Source organism: Podarcis muralis, chromosome 9 (assembly GCF_964188315.1).
Source record: "Podarcis muralis chromosome 9, rPodMur119.hap1.1, whole genome shotgun sequence".
Lineage (NCBI taxonomy): Eukaryota > Metazoa > Chordata > Lepidosauria > Squamata > Lacertidae > Podarcis > Podarcis muralis.
This window is the reverse complement of record NC_135663.1, coordinates 59,205,601-59,228,210: the sequence shown is the minus strand read 5'-3', so window position 1 is coordinate 59,228,210 and position 22,610 is coordinate 59,205,601. Positions and strand designations below refer to the sequence as shown.

Sequence of the window (22,610 nt, the reverse complement as noted above, 5' to 3'; positions counted from 1 at the left end):
AGCCAAACCTATTTTAAAAACCTATTTGGTTTCAGTGGAAGTGTTGGACGTAGGAACCAACTCCTAGGGGCCGAGGTTCTTTCGGTCCCCCCCCCAAAAAAAAATTGAGGGGGCCAGGCCTTCTCAAAATTTGATGGGCATCTTGTGATCAGTTTTGAGGGCTTGCCCCCCCCCCCAATATTTTATTCAAATTGGCACCCTTGAGATGGAGTATTAGGTATAGCGAATAGCGGCAGTATTAATTAATACTGAATACAACCATGTGACCTTGCATATCTAGGGTGTAGAATAAAGAATTAGAATACAGATATTGAGGGAGGGGGGTAAGGAACTGAAATAAAGCCTTAGTAGCTACATGTTTGCATCTGCAGTTCACTTTCTTCTCCTTTCGTTAAAATGTGTGTTTCCTCCTTTGATTAAAAGCTGTGTTTTCCTACAACCACTGGGCTTGGAAACTTTAAAGGGAGAAAATGGCGAGGGTGGGGGAGACAGAGAAATGAATCTGTTGTGTGGTGGAAAGAAATCTCTTGATCAAGCAAGGAACGCAGGATTAGCTGCATGATAATTTGCTTCAGCCGAGACCCCTTTTCGGAGCTTGGCAACGCAGAACCAGAGAGAGAAACTCTCCCGCCACTTTTCCTGAGGGGAGGTTTTCCCCTCGCTCTTTCCTGAGAGACTTTTGCTGGAAAGAGAATATCCCCAGGAAGCACACACACACACACACACAATTCTAAAAAGTTGGAGGAGGGAGCAACTCCCCAGTTTACACGAATAACCTCCAACTTTCCTCCACAAGCAGAAAGCCCGGAGCCCTTCCCAGCAGCAGCCCCGCTCCCTATTGCAGCAGCCCGCCAATTTCTCCTCTCTCCCCTCAGCCCCCCACGGAAAGCAAACCCCGCCCCCGGGCCGGCTTGATTGGCGCGCTCCATCATTTATGGCGCGGGCTGAGGCGCCGATTGGCCAGTCACGCCTTGACGGCTCCTCCGCTCCCGGACCGGCGGCTACCTGTTTGCTGAGGGGTTTCTCGCGCTCTCCTTAACTGCTGCTGCCGCCGCCACTACAACTATTATCGCCAAAGCAGCAGCGGCTGCAGCAGCAGCAGCCGGAGGGCAAGTGGCGGCGGCGGCGGCGGCGGCGCTGGTGTTGCTGCTGCTGCTGCTGCTTCCATTTGCGAAGTGGAGACGGGAGTCTGCGGACCCGGCGCGCCAGCAGCAGCAGCAGCAGTGGCAGCTGGACCCAGAGCGCCGAGCGCGCATGGAGCCGGAGTTGGGTGCCTGCTTCCCTTCGCGTCCGTGGAGCCCCCGCGGCGGCGCGAGGCTCCTGCTGCTGCTCTTGACGGTGCGCTTGGGCAGCTGGTGAGTAGCCGAGGCTCCGCACGTGCCCGCCCGGTCCTGCCTGTGGCCACTTCGCTGCACTTAACCTAAGGTTACCAGATTTTTATTTTTTCCCAGGGACATTTTTCAACTTCAATGGATTTTGTACGGGGACTGGTTTGCAAATCCGGGGACTGTATGCATGCATACAGCCTGGCAAAACTTAATTTAACCCTGCATTCGATCGGCGCATCTGGCGAGCAAAGGGAGCGCTGTGCTTTTTGCTGCTTAGGGGGTCCGGTCCTTTGGATGCCATGATCCTCATCATTATCATCCTCACGCTGCCATCACTTTCTGTTCTGGTCCAGGACCGAGCGGCCGCGTTGCTGGAAGGGGTTGCAACTCGCCACCTAGACAAAAACCGCTGCTCTCCTCTGCTCCTTTTTCAGAGTGTCAACTTCTTCTCTGCGAAGCTTGATCCAGTCCGGGTCGATTCTGAAGCAAGTCCCTAGGGAATTAGAAACTGTAGAGTTGGAAGGGACCCTAAGGGTCATCCAGTCCAGCCCCCTGCAGTGTAGGAATTCTCCCCACAGACGTCCCTGGGTCGAACCCACCAACCTTCTGGTTAACAGTTAGGCACACTGACCCATTGTGCTACAGGTTGCTGAGATTTATTCTTTAAAAGGAGGGGTGTGATTTGGGGTTATTGGGAGCTGCGAAGCCCTAAGTGTGTCTGCTTAGAAACAGTAAATCTTAGAATTGCACTGTTGGAAGGGATCCCGTGGGTCATCGAGTCCAACTCCCCTTGTAATGTAGGGATTTTTTGCCCAACATGGGGCTTGAACCAATGATCTAAGAGTCTCATGCTCTACCGACTGAGCTGTCCCAGGTCACTTCTAAGGAAACCAAGGTAGGGTGGCAGACTTGAGCCCCTAGCCTTGGTGAGTTTTAGTAGAAAGTTTTGTTTTTTTTTTGGAGTGGGGAACAGCCACGTGTTGACTAGTTGACTAACAGCCCGATTGCCTCTGAAGTAAATTCCTCTAAGCATCCCTTAGGTTAAGGTTATTCTGGTAAGCGTATATATTAGGATGGGGCTAAATGGGAATTATTTTGGGGTAGGAATGCACGGGGAATCATGTTGCAATGCTGAAAGCCTAAGCACATTCAGCTGGAAGTGAAAGCCTTATGAAAACAGCACCCAGTGCTTCTCAGGAAGCCTGCGTGCAAAGCAACATGCAAACTTACTTATCGGGGAATATGTCATACAGAATCTAATGGGACTTCCTTCTGAGTAACCCTGTTTAGCATTCGGCTGGGAGCCTGAAGCACTTGGGAATAAGTTCCACTGAGATCAGCAGGACTTGCTTTCAACTAACTGGGGAGGGGGGAAGTATAACCCCTGTGTCAGTCTTCCGTGCCTTCCAGATGTTTCACATGGGGGTGGGGGTAGTTCTGGGAGTTTTCTGCAGGAAAGGATCTTCTGGGTTTTGTCCTGAAAAGTGGCTGGTTTTGCCAGAGGGCTGTGGAAGGCACTGTAACTGGGAGCAGAAGTTTTATGCTCTTTCTTTCTGTAGCATCGAGTCATTCAAAATTCTGCACTGCACTGCACCGCTAGCACTTCTGGGTGAAAAGCAACTGGTCTTCTGTGTGCACGGACTGTCTTCCTGTGATCTCTCAAAACTACAGAAAATGGTTGTTCGAAAGAGTGTTTACTTGCAGAGCCTGCGGCTTGGCTAAACCTGATCTTTAATGGTCCGGGGAAACTACAGCCACAGCTTTTTACCCTCCTTTCCCCTTGATTCTTTCACTATGTCTTTAGCAATGGGATACATTTTGGATAGGAAGCCTTGGAAATATTGTGCCTTGTGAGTACACATGGAACAGCTGGGGTGCTCCTTCAGAGATTTTGGAAGCCTGGTGGATTGGTAATGAAAAAGGATTGCCAGGCTGACCCTAAAGAAGCAGCACTTCGCGGAGGAAGGCGAGCATGCTGCTTCTGAGATTTTTTTAGGGGGAAGAAAAGGAAATCAGCTGTCCCTTTTCAATCCCTTGAATAATTCATAGATACTGTAATGGGCATTGTGCCATCAGTTTGCATTTCTCATAAAGATATTAAATTGCAATGCATAAAGATATTAAATTGCAATCCATTGCCATTTTTTTTTTAATGACGTAGGCCAAATCATTAAGCAGGGTGGGGGAATATTCCGGATATGCAGTATCCAGGGTGGGGGTTTTTTTTATATTAAAAAGTGTTTAAAAGTATTTGAATTAATCCACACTGCGCTATCATTCATGCATCTGTGTCAAGTGTGTGAATCTTAAGAGTGTGCCTCAGCTTCATCACCAGGATGCTGTAGGAAATTGGCCAGAAACATCTCTGATTATCTATTATCTATTATTATTATTATTATTATTATTATTATTATTATTATTATTATTATTATAGCATATGCTGTAGTTTGAGCCCTCTCAAAGGCTGGTGGGAGGGGGAGACTTGTCAGGTTATGGTAACGTTTCAAAGGCATTGATGAAAATGACACCAGCACAGCTAAGACTTCTTGTGAATGAATCTTAATGAAACGAGTTGCTCCTCAGAAAAAATAATAATATTCAAGTGGGTACATTCTGTTTGCAGAGGGGAGAGAGAACAATCACCTGTGATCATTTAGCTGGTTGACAGACTTTGAGGGAAAAGGCAGGGACTGGGGAGGGAAGTAGTTTGGAAATGGGGCAGAGCAGGAAATGAACTATTACTGCATTCCTTAGCGAAGAGACAAAAGTTAGAGGAGTATTCTGTAACTGCACTAAGAACGTTTGATTTTTGCAGTTTGTGTGCAATTATCCTCAAATTACAAAACTATTAAATGGGAAACGGGGAGGGGGGGACTGCTTGACTTCTCGTTTTGATTCCAGGCAGCACTTCCTCAGCTGAATGCTCAGTGTAAACACCAACACCTGCATCAACTGGTTTTCTTTAAAGGCACACCTCCCCCCACCCCCGGCCCCATTCACAGGATAATGGATAAAATGGCTGTAAGTGAAGTGAGTGGTTTTCAGAGCTAGACTTTGCCTCCTAGAATTGTTAAAGCTCTAGTGGTTTTGTTCATAGCTCTACAATGCCTGGGCAGTAGGTCAGCCTCCCCCAACCTGGCATTCTCCAGATGTTTGGACTATGGCTTATACCAGCCCCAGCAGGGCTGATGTGAGCTGTAGTCCAAACATCTGGAAGGCATGAGATTGGGGAAGATTGACACAAGGCTATACTCTCTCCCCCCCCCACTTAAGCATCCTTTTGCCAACTGAAAAAAAGTTTAGAATGGATTTTGTTATCTTGACAGCATGTACGATGACCATCAGAATCCTTCATATTGGTGTTGGTGATTTTTTAGGGGGCAGGATGGCCAAAATGGAAACCCCAGTTGTCTATGTAACGGGAGACAATGTCAGCTCTGGAGCAAGCAGGGTTTTTTGCCCTCCCATTGGAATCCATGGGAGGGAACTTAAGAAAAGACACTGGGAGGGAAGGAAATTTGCCCCCCCCCCCCCGTTTCTTCCTTATTGGTGTAAGCCCCACAGGGCTTGAATACCACAGTTCATCTGTCTTTAGTTCTCTTTGCCCCTTCAGTATTGCTCTGTAAAGTGTTCTATGAATTCTCCACTTCCAAAGGACCCCTGTCACCTAAGAAGAAAAAGAAGAGTTTGGATTTGATATCCCGCTTTATCACTACCCTAAGGAGTCTCAAAGCGGCTAACAATTTCCTTTCCCTTCCTCCCCCACAACAAACACTCTGTGAGGTGAGTGAGGCTGAGAGACTTCAGAGAAGTGTGACTAGCCCAAAGTCACCCAGCAGCTGCATGTGGAGGAGCGGGGAATCGAACCCGGTTCCCCAGATTACGAGTCCACCGCTCTTAACCACTACACCACACTGGCTCTACATTTATATGCTGAAGTCCATCTCTTCTGGAGCTCCTGCACTAGGAATGGATGGTTATATTGCAGGCTGCCCCATATCCCACCCCCCACCCCCCAATACATAGACATCTTAAAATATTTTGGGGCTAATTCCTGTGCAGATTTTTTTGGGAATAATTCTGGGGGGAAACCTTAAAAATAATCAGCGAAAGGAAGAGGCAATTTAGGAGTCCTTTCAAGGTGTATCAAGCGTTTGATCTCTTGCCCCTTTTCTTGTTTTAACACATTGCAAAGCTGCTTGGAGCAGCTTCAATGAACAGGACCTCTGGTGCACTAGGTACAAAGACTTTTCAAAATGGTGCAGGAAGAAACTGCACATGGTTTCCTGTGTCCATACAAAGGGCCACACAAAGGGGTCTGCCACCATCAAGGATGGGGAAGAAATTTGATTCGGTTCATACTGAAAGGCAGATCTGTCAAATTTGCACTTTCTAAAACGATATGTGAACCAAAACACAGCCATCCTTCAAAATCCTCACTTTATATGGGTTTTTCAATGCAGTTCCCCAATCAGACAGGGTTTACAAAAATGCATATGTTAGAGGAAAGTGTGCATAAAAATTAATATGTGAAAATAACATACAAGTATGTGTCATATTAGGGAAAACCAATGTACATTGGTCAAAACTGCATTAAAAAGTATTAGGAGAAATTTGCACTAAAACGCTGGTGAATTTTCATGATGATTATTTAAAAAAAACAAAAATGCATAGTGCTGCCACAATCTGGAGAACTGACTTTAAGATTGGAAAATGAGAAACCAAGAAAGCCAAAAGCAACAGAACTTCCCATTTCTAGTCTTCATGTTGCTCACAAGCAGCCTTACAGTGCTGAAGAAAGATGAGAGCAAGCAAGGAAGGAAGCCCACCCTCTTTTCACCAGAAAGGTTTGTGGTTCAGCAGACTAAATCACAAATCTATATACTGGTTTGATTAATTTATATATTTGTAGGGTTTGAATCAAAATTTCCATGGCATATTCTGCAATGCACATTCAGTTTACATAGAGGCCAGGCCTAATGGGCTTTAAAGTTACCTAGGGTATACTAAAGAGTGTACTATAGAATATAGCCGAAGCTTATTTGTAGCTTCCCGTTACCAGAGAAGCTAGGCAGATTGCTCCCACTACCACCATTTGGAACAGGTTTTCCAGCACTATTGACCTTCTCTTTAAGGAACCTCTGATAAGAATACCAGAGTTCCCTAGAACATGCTCTGAAACCTCTGCCTTTTGATAATTCAGCAGAGAACATTTGTAAGGGGGGGGGGGAATCATTTTTCGGTATCTTATGAAACGTTTTGCCTTGGTGTATAATTCAGTTAAAAAGTTAAAATATTTGGTAAGATAATTCTCCTTAGTATTATGTTGGTCTTTCCGTCTGAATGTACGCACATGTTTTCTGAAAGAAGCACCTGGTGTTTAGGAATAGACTACCGTAATTCTCGGGGGGACGCGGGTGGCACTGTGGGTAAAACCTCAGCGCCTAGGGCTTGCCAATTGCATGGTCGGCGGTTTGAATCCCCGCGGCGGGGTGACCTCCCGTCTTTTGGTCCCAGCTCCTGCCCACCTAGCAGTTCGAAAGCACTCTTAAGTGCAAGTAGATAAATAGGTACCGGTTTATAGCGGGAAGGTAAACAGCGTTTCCGTGTGCTGCACTGGTGCTGGCTCACCAGAGCAGCTTCGTCACGCTGGCCACGTGACCCGGAAGTGTCTCCGGACAGCGCTGGCCCCCGGCCTCTTAAGTGAGATGGGCGCACAACCCTAGAGTCGGACACGACTGGCCCGTATGGGCAGGGGTACTTTTACCTTTACCTTTACCGTAATTCTCTGAGTACAATGGCACCAAAGTAAAATTTGGGACCACAAAAGTGATGCCTGGCTCCCTTTACAGTGGTACCTTGGGTTACATGCACTTCAGGTTACAGACTCCGCTAACCCAGAAATAGTGCTTCAGGTTAAGAACTTTGCTTCAGGATAAGAACAGAAATTGTGCTCCGGCAGCGTGGCAGCAGCAGATGGCCCCATTAGCTAAAGTGGTGCTTCAGGTTAAGATCAGTTTCAGGTTAAGTACAGACCTCTGGAATGAATCAAGTACTTAACCCGAGGTACCACTGTATTCTGAATCCTGTCCTGTATTTGCTGAGATATTGAAGTTGTGTGGCATTGCACAATGAAGAATACCGGAGGTAGGAATTCAGGTGGAACCACTCCCCCCCAGTCATGCATGGGACGTCTAGCTTCACATGGCTCCATTTACATAGGGTAAGAGAGACAAAATAAGGCTACAAGTAACCTGAAAGCCTTTCTATCTGTGCTACACATATGAAGCCCTCCTCTTGATGCTGTTCAGTAAGGCCAAACATGGTGCTCTCAATAGGCCCACAAGTACCCAGAAGCAGCTCATTTATACCTTTAACCTTAGTCATAACCAAGACTGCAGTTAGGTTGTGTACCAAAGCCACCCTCATCCTGTTTTAAGAGCAATGATATGCTATGGGACAAACAGCTGCCCTTGTTCTTGCCATAGTGTGGACAAAGAAATTGCAATGGAATCTGTAGTCATACTCTTCTGCGTAGGCTAAATAAGTCAGTTGCACATTTATGTGAATCAGATGTCCTGCTGATTAATGAAATTGCGTTGTTGCAGACATAAATGAATAGTCTTGTGAGATTCTCTAGGAGCTAGATAAAAGAAGCCTGGTCTTCTGACTGCTGAACCAAGCCCACTTGTGTGTGTGTGTGTGTGTGTGTGTGTGTGTGTGTGTTTGCTTGTTTGCTTGTTTAGGAGCCAGTGCATACTGAATATCTACATGTTTGCATCCCTGGTCTTGAGTCAGTCCCAGTTCAGTGAGCAGGCCACCCTTTAAATAATCTAGACTACTGGTTACTTTGATAGATTGCTCTTATCAAATTTTCCATCCATCTTGTTCAGCTAGGAAGACATCTTTAGTGACCTAGATCACGAATGGGGAACTGAACCCAAGGATCACAGAGTCCCTTGCAGGTAACTGAGAGAGTGAGTGCATGCTGGCAATGGGTGGGACCAGAGCCCAAACTGGGCAGCAACAATCTTTATCTCTCCTCCTGCTTGCAGCAGGTTGCTTAGGAGGGGCAGGTTGTTATTGCAAGAGGTCTGAACTCATTGCTTGCAGAGGACTTTTGAAAATGGGCTGAGGGTGCTTATGGCCAAAGGTCCCTGCAACCCAATTTCCTGTGCAAAAGCAGCAACTGCTCAGAATCCAGTAGCTTTCATATCACAAGAAGAATCTGACTGTACATTTAAGAATCTAGCAGCCAAAGCCTTGGCTTCTTCTTGAATGAGCAGCAGAGAGATAAATTTTCTGTGCCACCAGCACACTTGGCTTCTTTAATGGAAATGTTGAATAACATTGTTGATTGTGTGTACGCCTGCACACACAATCAAAAATCTTTATATGACTAAGGAGGACTCCCCCTCCCCTCTCCCAACTTTATGAAACATGCCACTATGGTGTATGAACAGCCATCTTCCATGAAAAGGATGAGAGAAGATGAATTTCAAGCAGCAGATGTTGGCCACATTACATAGTGTTGTTGGAAGGAACACAAATAACTATGGTAATGAAGGTGGAGGGGGGAAATGGAATGGGTTGCAATAGAAACAAATGACTAAAAAAGGAATATAAAAATGTTTGTAGCCCAGGCCTCTGTATATTCTAGATGTGTGTTATACGAAGCAAAAAGCTGGGAAATTGTTTGCATCCTCAGATAACTACTTTGAATGTTTCGCTCCTAAATGGAAATAACTGTAGGGAATTGTAACAAAATAACAAAAATTCCTTCCAGTAGCACCTTAGAGACCAACTAAGTTTGTTATTGGTATGAGCTTTCGTGTGCATGCACAAAAGCTCATACCAATAACAAACTTAGTTGGTCTCTAAGGTGCTACTGGAAGGAATTTTTTATTTATTTTGTTTCGACTACGACAGACCAACATGGCTACCTACCTGTAACTAGAATGTAGGGAATTGTGTGAAACCATGACATACCATATTTTAAAGGAATATGCACATGAAATGTGGACTCATCACCACAGACGTGGGTTTCACGTGATTTCCTGCCCAGAAGTCTTTTCCTTATAGGAAATGGGTGAAAATCTCAGAAACTCTAATTCTGGAATCATTGTGATACGGATTCAATATGACTCTTCCTTCATTGCACCATTCTTACTTAGGGGTCTTTGATCGTTTCTGGGCTAATTTCCTCCTCTGGTGGGCTACTTACATGCTCCACTTTCCACACCCTCATGAGCTACAGACTGGCTGCATTCACACGGCAGTGTATTCCATTTCCTCAACATTTCCCTAAGTGTTAATTTCCACCTTACATTTGAGCCTTCGCACAACAGCAGTGCCACTTCTGGAAATACAGCAGAATACAGCACAAGTTTAGTTCACATTTCCATGTTATTTGCAAACATATTTTTTTCCCCTGGAAGTGAATAACATAGGAATGAATGCTAAACTTCCAATGAATTCTGTTATACTGCATTTCTGGAAGTGGTGTTGATGTTGTGTGAAGGCTCAAGTATAATGTGGAAAGTATAACAGTTAGGGAAATGGAATATGGATTAAATAGTGTGAATGCAGCCCGTGAGTCCTCCCCGTTCTAAGAATCTCACTCTGTCACTAGTGACATCTATTTTTGTCTCTCACTTTAAATACAAAGCTACAGGTGTTCATGCTTTGGCTGAACCCAGTAATGGTGGCTATCTGGACAAATGCTCCGTCTGGCTGACGGAGGCAAGCTTGCTAGGAATAAGTGGAGCAGATCGATAGGTAGAACCAGATCAATTGAATTCCAGTTGCATTTGATGTATCGTCGGAGAATCATCAGCAAGAATCAGACCTATGAATCTTAACTTACAAAGTGCAAACACCCTCTTGGTGTGTTTGTACTTCCACATTATGTGCAGGCTACTATCTAATAAATATATTTAATCTAATCCTGACCAAGTAGTCTGGTGGAGTGGAGGTAATGAATGACAGCTGAAGGGAAGAGAAATTTCCAGTGAGAAATGATGGGTCTCAAAAAAAATGGCTGTGGTCCAACAGGGTCCTAGGAAATCTAATTTGCTCGCTTCTCAGACGCATGAGTTGGATTGGTTCCCAGCAAAATTGTTCATATGCATGAAGGTGTGGTGCCAGAATAAGCCATGCAGGTAACATTTTACACCTTGCAATAACATTCCAATATGCATTATTTTGACACAGTGTGTATAGCTGGGGCCATGAACAGTGGACAAACACACACACAATCACATGGTAAAGAACCTTATGTGCACCAGCTCTGCCTTATAAACCCCAGAGTACTAATTATATGGTGCTACTGTATATTTGCCCATAAAGCAGGCATAGGCAAACTTGGTCCTCCAGATGTTGTGAACTACAATCCCCATCATCCCTGACCACTGGTCCTGTTAGCTAGGAATGATGGGAGTTGTAGCCCCAAAAACATCTGGAGGGCTGAGTTTGCCTATGCCTGCCATAAAGCATTTTTTGGTGCTTCTTGCATGACAACTAATTCTAGCACACCTGGTCTCACATGACAAATAACATCAGAACATTTGGGAAAATACAGATTATACAAATTATAAAAGGTAAAGGTACCCCTGCCCGTACGGGCCAGTCTTGACAGACTCTGGGGTTGTGCGCCCATCTCACTTAAGAGGCCAGGGGCCAGCGCTGTCTGGAGACACTTCCGGGTCACGTGGCCAGCGTGACAAAGCTGCATCTGGCGAGCCAGCGCAGCACACTGAACGCCGTTTACCTTCCCGCTGGTAAGCGGTCCCTATTTATCTACTTGCACCCGGGGGTGCTTTCGAACTGCTAGGTTGGCAGGCGCTGGGACCGAGCAACGGGAGCGCACCCCGCCGCGGGGATTTGAACCGCTGACCTTTCGATCAGCAAGCCCTAGGCGCTGAGGCTTTTACCCACAGTGCCACCCGCGTCCCATACAAATTATAGCAGTGACCTATTAGCCAAACCGGACACCAGACTATTCTACGTGCTGTATGAATTCATTCATTCATAAAGTTTTGCTACAAGTGTTAAAGAGCTATGTGATGAGCAGAGAGTGGAAGCAGGAATTACTGTTTGGCTTGTCTTCAGGAGGATATCTTATCTACCACTCCATACTAAGACTATCCTTTGCTCCTGCTGGCATTTTGGAGCTGAGCTGTCTTTGCCTCTTGCTGACAAGCCTTTTTGTTATTTCCATTAGTAGTCAGAATGAGGCTGAATGAATTGTTACTGGGGCAACGCCTCCACCTGTTTCATTCCCTAGCATTCAAAAGCTTGTTATAGGTGGAGGCATCAGGCTGTGCACTGCAGGGGTATGCCAGAGCAACATTGACTAAACATTGACTATAACAATGTAGCTCAGGTGTATTCTGTGTGGCGTTATATTGAAACATTGCATTTTTGTTAATGTGCGCATCTTCAGCTGACTTGGGCCCCAGGTTATGCGATGTAACATGATGTCATGATGCTGTGACGTCATGTTATGTCAGCAGCGGCGCTTCCAAGGCCTTGCGAGGTCTCAGAGCTCAGGTCCTCGTGAGACCTTGGACGCAACTTCTGATATAAACGGGACGTCGTGTTTGGAGGCCTGGTATGGCCTCAGACATTGCCTCTGAGGCCTCGCAGGGTCTCGGAGGTCACATCCGAGGCCTTGCGAGACCTCTGATGCAACTTCCAGTTTATACTGGAAGTCATGTTTGGAGACCTGGCACAGCCTCAAACATCTCCAGAGAGGTTATTTCAGGGTAGTGTCAAAACCAGAAGTCGCGTCGGAGCTCTGAGGTGTGGGTGCCCTGGCACCCCGGGGCCCCTAGAGTTGGCGCCTATGGCTTATAGTACCACTCATTTGTATCTTTAATTTGTACCAATATGAAATTTGTTTGTAATACTTGATGGGATTGACAGAAACTTATTTATTTTTGTTAAGTCTGATTAATTGGGTGTGATTGGATTGCTCTTATCAGTGGCGTAGCGTGGGTTGTCAGCACCCGGGGCAAGGCAAGTAATTTGCGCCCCCTAACCCGTGGATTTGCGCCCCCTAACCTGTGGATTTGCCCTAACCCCAGATGTTGCGCCCGGTGCGGCCGGCCCCCCCTGCACCCCCCACGCTACGCCACTGGCTCTTATCACCCAGGTGTCCCAGATGTAGGAAATAGCGTTTCTGTGCGCTCTGGCAATTGTCACGGTGTCTTCTTGCGCCAGAAGTGGCTTAGTCCTGCTGGCCACACGACCCAGAAAGCTGTATGTGCACAAACGCCGGCTCCCTTGGCCTGAAAGCGAGATGAGCGCCACAACCCCATAGTCACCTTTGACTGGACTATGGGTCCTTTCCCTTTCCCGGACGTAGGGCCATTTAGTGTCATCTGTCATTGCAACACAGAGAGCTACAGTAGTCATGATGGTGGGAATAAGAAGCCCTGCTAAAAGGGCACAATAATCAATATACTATTGGTGTTCCCATAGAAATTCCACCATAAATACAAAGCCAATCTGAGGTTCCTTATGCAGGACATTCTGAAAGGAGCCAAAGTAGTTTTTTGACAGAACTGGCAAACTTCAAATATCAATTTGTGGTATTCCTATTTGGAATAAAGGAGGAAAGTCATTTGCTTAGGGCATTATTAAAATTGATCAGAAAAACCTGCATTTGAAACAAGTTTCTGTTGTTGTTTCTAGTAGGAAATTGCTTTCCTTTCCATTCTGAAAGTTCAGTGTAACTTAAAGTTTTCAAACTCCTAACTTAACAGATGCAATTCCAATAAAAGATGATCAACTCACCTTCTCTTATTATCTGGGAGCATTCTTCATAAAAACGTCCCAGCTCTGGTCTAACCTAATTCTCGTCTTTGTTCTTATAACTGTTCTCCCAAACAACTTATTCTTTGGGGTTTATTCTGCACCAGGTAAACTAAGAGTAGCAATGCATCTAGACTTTTTCTTCTTCTTTCAGTTTAGGTAACTCACCAACATAATAAGTACGGAATTTGTGAAAGTTGTTTCTGATGAGACCGTTTGCATTCTGTGAATATTTCTGATGTGCTGGAAATAATTTCACTTTAAAAACAGGAACTCTTCTTTCAAGTGAGCCGCTTGCTGGGAGTTTAGTTAATTATACTGAGCTTATCATGTGGAGAAGAAAATGTTTAATGTCATTTGGAGATGTGCTTCACAGCTGTAGTGATTCAGAAGAGACTTGATCTTCTTGGCACCTGCTGTATCCATCAAGCCACCACAAGTTTGATGGCCTGTTAAAAGGAAAGAAAAAAAGAGGATCAGATCCAATTTTTTTCAGTGCAAATGGAAGAAAAATGAGTGTGACCTCAGGCTCGGGATTGAGATATTGGCTGCCCTCTACCTATTGGGGGCCTGCATCTTCCATCAAAGGGACTGAAAGATGGTACATCTCAGGCAAATGGAAGCTCTGTCCGCACATCCAAAGGAAGCAGACTCCCAAGTCCCCATGGGTGCTGGCTGTTTCCCCATCACCACCTCTCCTGACCTTTCATGCATTGAATATGAATTGAGATTCCAACAAAGATTCTTCTGTTACGATATAGAAGCAGTGCGCCCGCGAGCAGCTGCTAGCATGAAAGCAAAACATAATGGGAATGTTGAGTCATTGAGAGGAAATCTCACACAATGGCTAGACCTTCACAGGTGGAGGACGAACCACTGTTTACTATTGGAACTGGTTCTCTAAAGCAGTGTTTCCCAACCTTGGGCCTCCAGCTGTTTTTGAACTACAATTCCAATCATCCCTGACCACTGGTCTTGCTAGCTAGGGATGATGGGAGTTGTAGTCCAAAAACAGCTGGAGGCCCAAGGTTGGGAAACACTGCTCTAAAGAGTCCTGAGACTGAACCAGTAAGCAGAGAGGATCAGCACCTCATACGTAGGTCTGAGAGAGTTACAAAGGGTGTACCACCCAAGAGGTATTCAAAAGAGTTTGCTAACTCAGCTGTAGCATGTGTTACTATTGTTGACAACTCTAGACAGGTTGAAGCTGTGTCTAAGTCAGAGACAAGGACACAACAGGGAGCTGCTAAGCGTAACACTACATTCCCTAGCCAAGGTAATGCAGATGCACTCATTCCTTGGAAGACAGACAACCAGAGAGGTACACTGGGGAAACCAGTGGAGGGTAGTTCCAAGGGTGGAACTGAAACAACAGGGGAGTGTTATATGTATAACAACTGTTTGTTTTCTTCTCTGGATCACGCGTTGCTCGCAGCGCACATTGATTCATATGGGGTAGTATGTTACGATATAGAAGCAATGCGGCCGCGAGCAGCTGCTAGCATGAAAGCAAAACATAATGGGAATGTTGGGACTGTTCCGTGGGAAACAGAGGGACAGTCTATTCACAGTGCAAAGCACCGGATTTGGCTCAGAGTGTAATATGAGCTGTACAGGAAGTACAGGAGGTGGAGTTTGTGTCTCTCTGCTGTTGGAGTTTGAACAGAGCAGACGTGTTTCTCTGTAATGCTGCAAATACAGAAATAAAGGCATGTAAATACTTTTCTGTCTATCTCTTTCCCCTGCCTGGGGAGAGCAGGGAAGAGTGGTGTGTTCTTCTCACGTTGAGGAGGATCGCCGATCGCAACCTAGCCTGTATCCTGCTTGGGAATGCAGACAGGGAGGTCACCAGGAGATCAAGCCAGGTGCCTGAAGAGTGGCCAGTTTCTCCTGATAAAGGCTTGATTTCCTAACATCTTCCTGCTCAATAAGATACCCTGATTGCACAGAGGTGACATGGTTGGGGGCAGCATGTATTTCTGTGCAGTTTGAGCCCTCATATGTTCTTCTGCACAACCAAAAAGGACATGTACATGAAATTACCCACTTCAGACAAGTCATCCGCATTGTGGGTCCACTGCCAAGTGCTGATTCTGGTCTCCACCATGCAGAAGATGTTACTGTGGACCATCAGTGTTTGAATGAGATCTAATGCTTCCAGGCATCTGGGTTGGTTTGTTTCTTTAAATCAGTACTGAGCGTTGCAGAGTCTGCATAATGTAATTGACATAAAATCTTAACTGGTAACCCCCCCCCCAATCCCCATTTGTATTTACTCCAGCCAACATTGCCAATTGGCAGAGGAAATAACGAGTTGTAGTTCATAAACATCCGGAGGACATCTGGCCCCCTAAGAAATTTTGCTAGACTTACCACATTTGCTTTCCTTAAAATTCCTTGAATATTTCTCCTGAGCAGAAACCTCCAAATCTGCCTTGCAGTTTCACTTCAGGTAAAATTCAGTAGCAACTCTAGTCCCAGGTCTCATTGATTCTGCCCACTGCCCAAGGAGTGTCTTCACAATGACTCCTAACAAAGGAACCAGTGCAGGTGAGAAACAGTGGTGCTCTCAGGGCAAGACAGAAGTCCAGGACCTGACCCCGTGGAATGAGCAGGAGGACCACCAAACAAAGTAAGGCTGGCTTATTATGTTTCGAATCGGTGCATATTTCCATCTGAAATGGAGACCGCCATAAGACCAGTGTGTGAAATTCCCTGACTGCAACCACTGGTGAGAGGTGGATGACCCTCCCCCTCCCCAAGTTGACCAGCACTGTGCATTAAAGCTGTCTCTGTGTTATAGGCAGTGATGTGCAGACCCCTGCCCAACTGAGAAATTTGATAGTTCGCTCAAAACTCCCCCCCCCCCTCTTCAAAATTATTCCGATGTTTCTTCTAAGAGGAAACTTGCACATCAGCCTTGAAATTTCTCTATGGGCAATATGCAGTGGCAGCTTGAGTCTCAGATTTGTGGGTTGTCATCTTCATCTCTTGGGTGAGAACACTGAACATTGCAACTATTTTAGCCTTGCTAGCAGGACATGGGGATATTAATTTTCTATAGGGAAGGGTTGTAATTACACTCCTATGGAGGAGGGTAATAATTCTTGAGTGCGACAAGAAAAAACTCTTGCAAGGAAGGCATTCTGCAAAAGCCATAGGAGGCTAGTCGATGTGATTTGCCTAGGCATGAAACATCCCACATTGTAGCACAAGTATTCTGGATAATTTGTCTTGGTATTAAAAGGAAAGAATCATGGCTTGTCATTAAAAAGAGAAAAGCAAACCCTCGGTGGGGTTTTTTTAATGTGATGTTATGACATTGTATTAACTAGCAGAGTTTTACTGAGATAGCAATCCTAGATAGTGTGGAAATGCTTTGTTTCATAGAACCCCCAAAAGCAGTTGTGTGAGATGAAATGCATAAAAACATTTTATGGTGCCCAGGGGAGGACATCTACATTTACAATTACCTCCTATCTTCACATTCACAATGGCACTCCAGCTGCCACTGTTGCAGGAGAAGGCAACTGAAAGCCAGGAAGCTGGAAGTCATGGCATCTATGGACCTGTTTCAGCTAGTATCTGGTCTGACAAGTGTGACGAGTCATGGTGCTTCCTATGGGATAGGATGAGAGTGATCTGAGGTGACGCCATTCCTCCGATGTCGTTCCCTTGTGAACAGGTTAACCAAAGATCAGGTCAAGTCTGCATCCACAGTGATAACCAACTTCATGGGGGTTGCCTCCATCCTGTAGGTCAATTTTAGGTCACCAGGGTGTCTAGTTTGGCCTGCAAGGCCATTTCCCCCAAACCACACCAGGGCACCCATCAGCTGTCATCACTGGTACAAGCAATGCTCATGAAGAAGACAAGGAACCAAACAATACAGTGATCTTTCTCCTTTCCTCTGCCACCTGCCTTAAAGAGTGTAGAGCATCTTCAAAGAGCACTTGTGCCAAGGGCTTTAAGGCAGTCCCTGTGCAGAGTCCTTGCAGAGGCTCACTCAGGAGTGCAGGGTCTGTATTAAAGTGCTTGGCAAAAGTGCTATTTGAAGCAGGCTCTTCTCCCTTTAAACATTGCCAAGTGATGCTAAATGGAGGGGGCACTGCTTCAAAGAGTGCTTTTGCAAAAGCCTGTCGGACAGCACCCAACACCCACCCTACATAAGATAATGTGGGGGCTATCTTAAGTCCTTTGCAAACAGCAAAAGGTCTTTGAGGCTGTTGCTGGTTCTCAAGCACCTGACACCCAGCTGGCTATCTGATATTCCACACAAGGGATTTTGAGAGGTTCACAGAGCCACCCACCTGTCAAATCCCCCCCCCCTCTGGTGAGGCTGATCCTAATAAGGATCTGACCCATGGTGCCAAAAACGGTTCCCTGCCCTTGGTTTATGAGGATGTTTTCGTCTCGAAGAAGATGCTTCTAGTGCAATAGGAATGACAAATAATTGTGTTCATACTTTCCATGCCTTAAATCACAGGAGTTGTTGCCCAATTAAATGTTTGATCAGACAAGAACATCAGCATACTGCCCTGGGTCTTGTGACTCATAAGCTCCTGTTCTGTGAAGAAATAAAAAAATCAGGAATAAAATGCCATCTCAGCCGTATGATTTGTTTATTGAAACCGGGAGGTCACGTTCACTGCCGCCTTTTAAAATTCATGGTCATTAACTTAATTTGGGCGCTCAGATTTACAGAGCTCAGATAACCCAACTTTGCTGCTGAAGCTCACTTACACTGTGGATAGCAGCAAAAGACCGTTGCTCTCTTATTTTGTGCTATCCACTGCATAATCTGACAGGTGTTAATTTCAATTTAAAACTCAGCTGATTGGTCTGCTCCATATTGAAAATAGAACAAAGATCTCCAATATTCATGTTTAAAGATGAACGTGCTGCCTGCTAGTGAAAATACCTAGTCATTAGTCATTTTGTGCTTGGGGATTTATTAGTCATGGTGCTGTTTCTAATTAGTTGGAAATAATAATTAGGACAGTTCTCCCCCCTTGTCTAGTACAACTTCCACTTGAGTATGAAATATTGGCTGTTTTTATCATAAGACTCTGGCTGGAACTAGATGTTGTCGCAAACACACAGCTGGTACCAAAAACCATAACAGCTCCATGCTTTGTTTTTCCCTTTTCTCTCTTGTATTGCGTAGTTGGGAAAATCAATACGCAGTGTGATGTCATCAGGCTGTGAGTTCTGCCAACGAAAGTGGGGGGGAGAGAAATCACAGCTTGATTACATCACATCCTGTGTTGAGTAGCCCTAGTCATATGAGGAACAGAGAAAAAGGAGACCTGGAGCAGTTATTTCCATTGTCTTGTGCAAAAGCATGAACTCTAGAGAGGAGGGGATCAAGCGAGCTAACCCAAACCTTCCATCACCAAGGAGATTTCTTTATTCCCTTGCTGCCTCCACTAATCAACCTTTTGGCCCCTGAAACTTGTTTACTTGCCCATCCTACACTCTGCACTGTATGATATGTTGGTTCAAAATAGGGATGCGGGTGGTGCTGTGGGTTAAACCACAGAGCCTAGGACTTGCCAATCAGAAGATTGGTGGTTCGAATCCCCGCAATGGGGTGAGCTCCCGTTGCTCGGTCCCTGCTCCTGCCAACCTAGCAGTTCCAAAGGACATCAAAATGCAACTAGATCAATAGGTACCACTCCGGCAGGAAGGTAAACGGCGTTTCCGTGCGCTGCTCTGGTTCGCTAGAAGCAGCTTAGTCATGCTGGCCACATGACCCAGAAGCTGTACGCCGGCTCCCTCGGCCAATAAAGCAAGATGAGCGCCACAACCCCAGAGTTGTCCGCGACTGGACCTAATGGTCAGGGGTCCCTTTACCTTTACCTAAATAACAAAATATAAGAGCATTTCTCTCCACAATGAGAAAATATTTTAAAGGGGAAGAGAAGTAATTTTACAACACTTTGAACAATTACACGTAAACAATAGAGGGAATTAAAACGAGATAGGAAATCATCCTGCTCAGCCTAGTTCAAACTGTTTCTTTACATAAGCTAATGCTTGGCAGCTAATCCATACCAGCTTTATTTTAATAAATTAATTCTACTCTCCCACCTCAAGCTTTTGGCCAGCCAGAAGTATACTGCATCTGTTTCACTTTCTCATAATTTATTTGGGTTTCCTCACCCCCCCCCTTCAACCTTTCAATTTCATTCCCACCCTTAAGTATCAGGTTCTTGGACTGAACCTTTGGCCCTGCTGTGAGTAGTATTCTCTGAGGAAAAGCAATCGTTCTACAGCGTAGAATTACCCCCCCCAAATGACATACAGTGGTACCTCGCAAGACGAATGCCTCGCAAGACGAATGCCTCGCAAGACGGAAAACTCGCAAGACGAAAGGGTTTTTGGGTTTTTGAGCTGCTTCGCAAGACAATTTTCCCTATGGGCTTGCTTCGCAAGACGGAAACGTCTTGCAAGTTTGTTTCCTTTTTCTTAAAACCGTTAATACAGTTGCGACTTGACCTCGAGGAGCAACTCATAACACGCGGTGTGGTAGCCTTTTTTGAGGTTTTTGAAGACTTTGGTGATTTTTGAAGCTTTTCCAAAACTTTTCCGACACCGTGCTTCGCAAGTCGAAAAAAATCGCAAGACGACAAAACTCGCGGAACGAATTAATTTCGTCTTGCGAGGCACCACTGTAAGTGTTAGATTCCTTCACATCTTGTGCTTGTGATCGTGTCTCATTCCAGGCTCAGACAGTGCTGAACCAGTCTGTATCAGAGTCTTCTTATATAGGCGTTTTGCAATTTACATAACTTGTGCTGTCTCCCTCAGCATGAAGTTAATGCAGCTTAAAAGTCCAGCTTCTTGCTACCAAAAGTTAATATAAAATGGCTCATTAAGAAGGAGCATCACTGACAATGTAACCTGAGAGCAAACTGTAATAAAGACATCCCAGAGGGCAACGTGTGGTTAATAGTCTGGCTAGGAGCGAAACCACTATAAACGTGTGTTTCTTTGGGGAGAATAATAAGCAGGAAACTTCTTTAATTTATGCCATGAATTTGTAAACATTTGACTGCTTCAAGTACCTGTGGCAAGAGTCAACGTTTATATGGATTAAGGGGGGGGGGGATATTTGTTTATTCAGGCATAAAAATTCTCAAAATGAATACTTACCAATTGCTCAAGCCCAGATTTGGATAGTGGAATTACAGTGGTACCTCAGGTTAAGTACTTAATTTGTTCCGGAGGTCCGTACTTAACCTGAAACTGTTCTTAACCTGAAGCACCACTTTAGCTAATGGGGCCTCCTGCTGCCGCCGCGCCGCCGGAGCACAATTTCTGTTCTCATCCTGAAGCAAAGTTCTTAACCTGAAGCACTATTTCTGGGTTAGCAGAGTCTGTAACCTGAAGCATATGTAACCTGAAGCGTATGTAACCCGAGGTACCACTGTACTAGCATTTAACTCTAGTTTGGGCATCCAGCTCGTGTGTGTGTGTGTGTGTGTGTGTGTGTGTGTGTGTGCGTGCGAAAAAAACTGAGGACCCTGACATGTGGAGTTGTTTCCTAAAGCAGTTGGAGGATGAGACCATCACAGAGGTTTATTAGAATAACATGTAGATGAGGATTAGGGCATGAAGCCTTTCTATTAATTCTCCTCCTAACCTCGGTATACTGTAGTTTGCTTCACTGAACTCGGTTATCAATTATTCATTTGCTACTTTTTTCCATATCTGATTAGCATGCCTTGAATTATTCTGAGGAGAGGGAAAAGCATATTTGAAAACCTCTTTGTTCACTAACTCAGCATAATAGGACACTAAGTTAAAAGGAAACAAAATCTCAAATATGAAGCACACAATTGGCTTCTAGAAAATGCTACCCATGGATAACATGCCCAGTTCATGTGACCAACTAAGCACAGTGAGGGGTGAGATGGGGGGTTCCAACCTGGACTTCCAGTACAGTAGAACCAGTGTGGTATAAGAGTGGTAGACTCGTAATCTGGTGAACTGGGTTCGATTCCCCGCTCCTCCACATGCAGCTGCTGGGTGACCTTGGGCTAGTCACACTTCTTTGAAGTCTCTCAGCCTCACTCACCTCACAGAGTGTTTGTTGTGGGGGAGGAAGGGAAAGGAGATTGTTAGCCACTTTGAGACTCCTTCAGGTAGTGATAAAGCGGGATATCAAATCCAAACTCTTCTTCTACTACTACAGTGGTACCTCAGGTTAAGTACTTAATTCGTTCCGGAGGTCCGTTCTTAACCTGAAACTGTTCTTAACCTGAAGCACAACTTTAGCTAATGGGGCCTCCTGCTGCTGTCGCGCCGCCGGAGCCGATTTCTGTTCTTATCCTGAAGCAAAGTTCTTAACCTGAAGCACTCTTTCTGGGTTAGCGGAGTCTGTAACCTGAAGCGTATGTAACCTGAAGTGTATGTAACCCGAGGTACCACTGTACTTACAAATGCCTCAGGTTACAAACTCCACTAACCTGGAAGAGTTACCTCAAGTTAAGAACTTTGCCCCAGGATGAGAATGGAAATCGTGTGCCAGTGGCGCAGTGGCAGCAAGAGGCCCCATTAGCAAAAGCACACCTCAGGTTAAGAACAGTTTCAGATTAAGAACGCACCTCCGGAACGAATTAAGTTCGTAACTATAATTTGTCTGGCAAAGCAGTGTTCCCAGTTATGCTGACAGAGACTGCACACTGCTTGTATGCGCTTAGGCCTTTACAGGTGAGCTAATGAATGTGCGCAGGCAATGCTGTCATTGTGATCCAACTTCCTTGTCCTCTGTGCATTCACTGTTCAGTGGTACCTTAGTACTCAAACGCCTTGGTTTCCAAACGCTGAAAACCCGGAAGTAAGTGTTCTGGTTTTTGAATGTTTTTCGGAAGCTGAACGTCTGATGTAACTGTCAGCTATTGTTTCCGGGGTGCCTGCACCAATCAGAAGCTGAGCCTTGATTTTCGAACATTTTGGAAGTCAAACATACTTCCGGAATGGAAGTTACTAAATTGGAAGGGACTCCAAAAACGTGATTTAGTCTAAACTACAATCCCATTAAAAATACAGTGGGCAATAGCCGTGGCTATCTCTAGATAGATGTGAGGATCGTGGGGTCTCAAAAACTGTGGTTGCTGGCTGTGAAACTCACTACATCTCTGTGACAGCTTGCAGCAGGAGGCCTGATCCCTGCTGTGCTGCACTGGCATAAACTGCGAGTATCTAACGGATGGGAAAACGGGTCAGCCTGGCAGGGATCAGGTGACACAAGGAACAAATAAGGTCCCATCTGGCCCTATGAAGCTGACTCCTCCGCCTGACTAATGTGTCTCAGGTGCAGACTAAACTGCTCTCACATCACAGTATATCCCTGATTACCAGCCTGTTCACTGTCTACCAAACCATTAGCTCACTTTCAGGCCACCCGCACTGTCAGTATAGACTGAGGCTGCATATCTCGGATTATCAGATGCTGGC

At 45.4% G+C, this 22,610-nt stretch overlaps 1 protein-coding gene across 1 annotated transcript in view; it reads left to right on the top strand.

Annotated features, from left to right (window-relative positions):
* Nucleotides 1–979: 979 nt before the first annotated feature.
* GABRG1 (gamma-aminobutyric acid type A receptor subunit gamma1) overlaps nt 980–22,610 on the top strand; it is a 71,597-nt gene continuing 49,966 nt past the window's right edge. Inside the window, exon 1 of the mRNA XM_028744256.2 lies at nt 980–1,355. Within this exon, the coding sequence (XP_028600089.1) occupies nt 1,255–1,355 (101 nt within the window). The 5' untranslated portion in view covers nt 980–1,254. The remainder of the gene's footprint in view (nt 1,356–22,610) is intronic.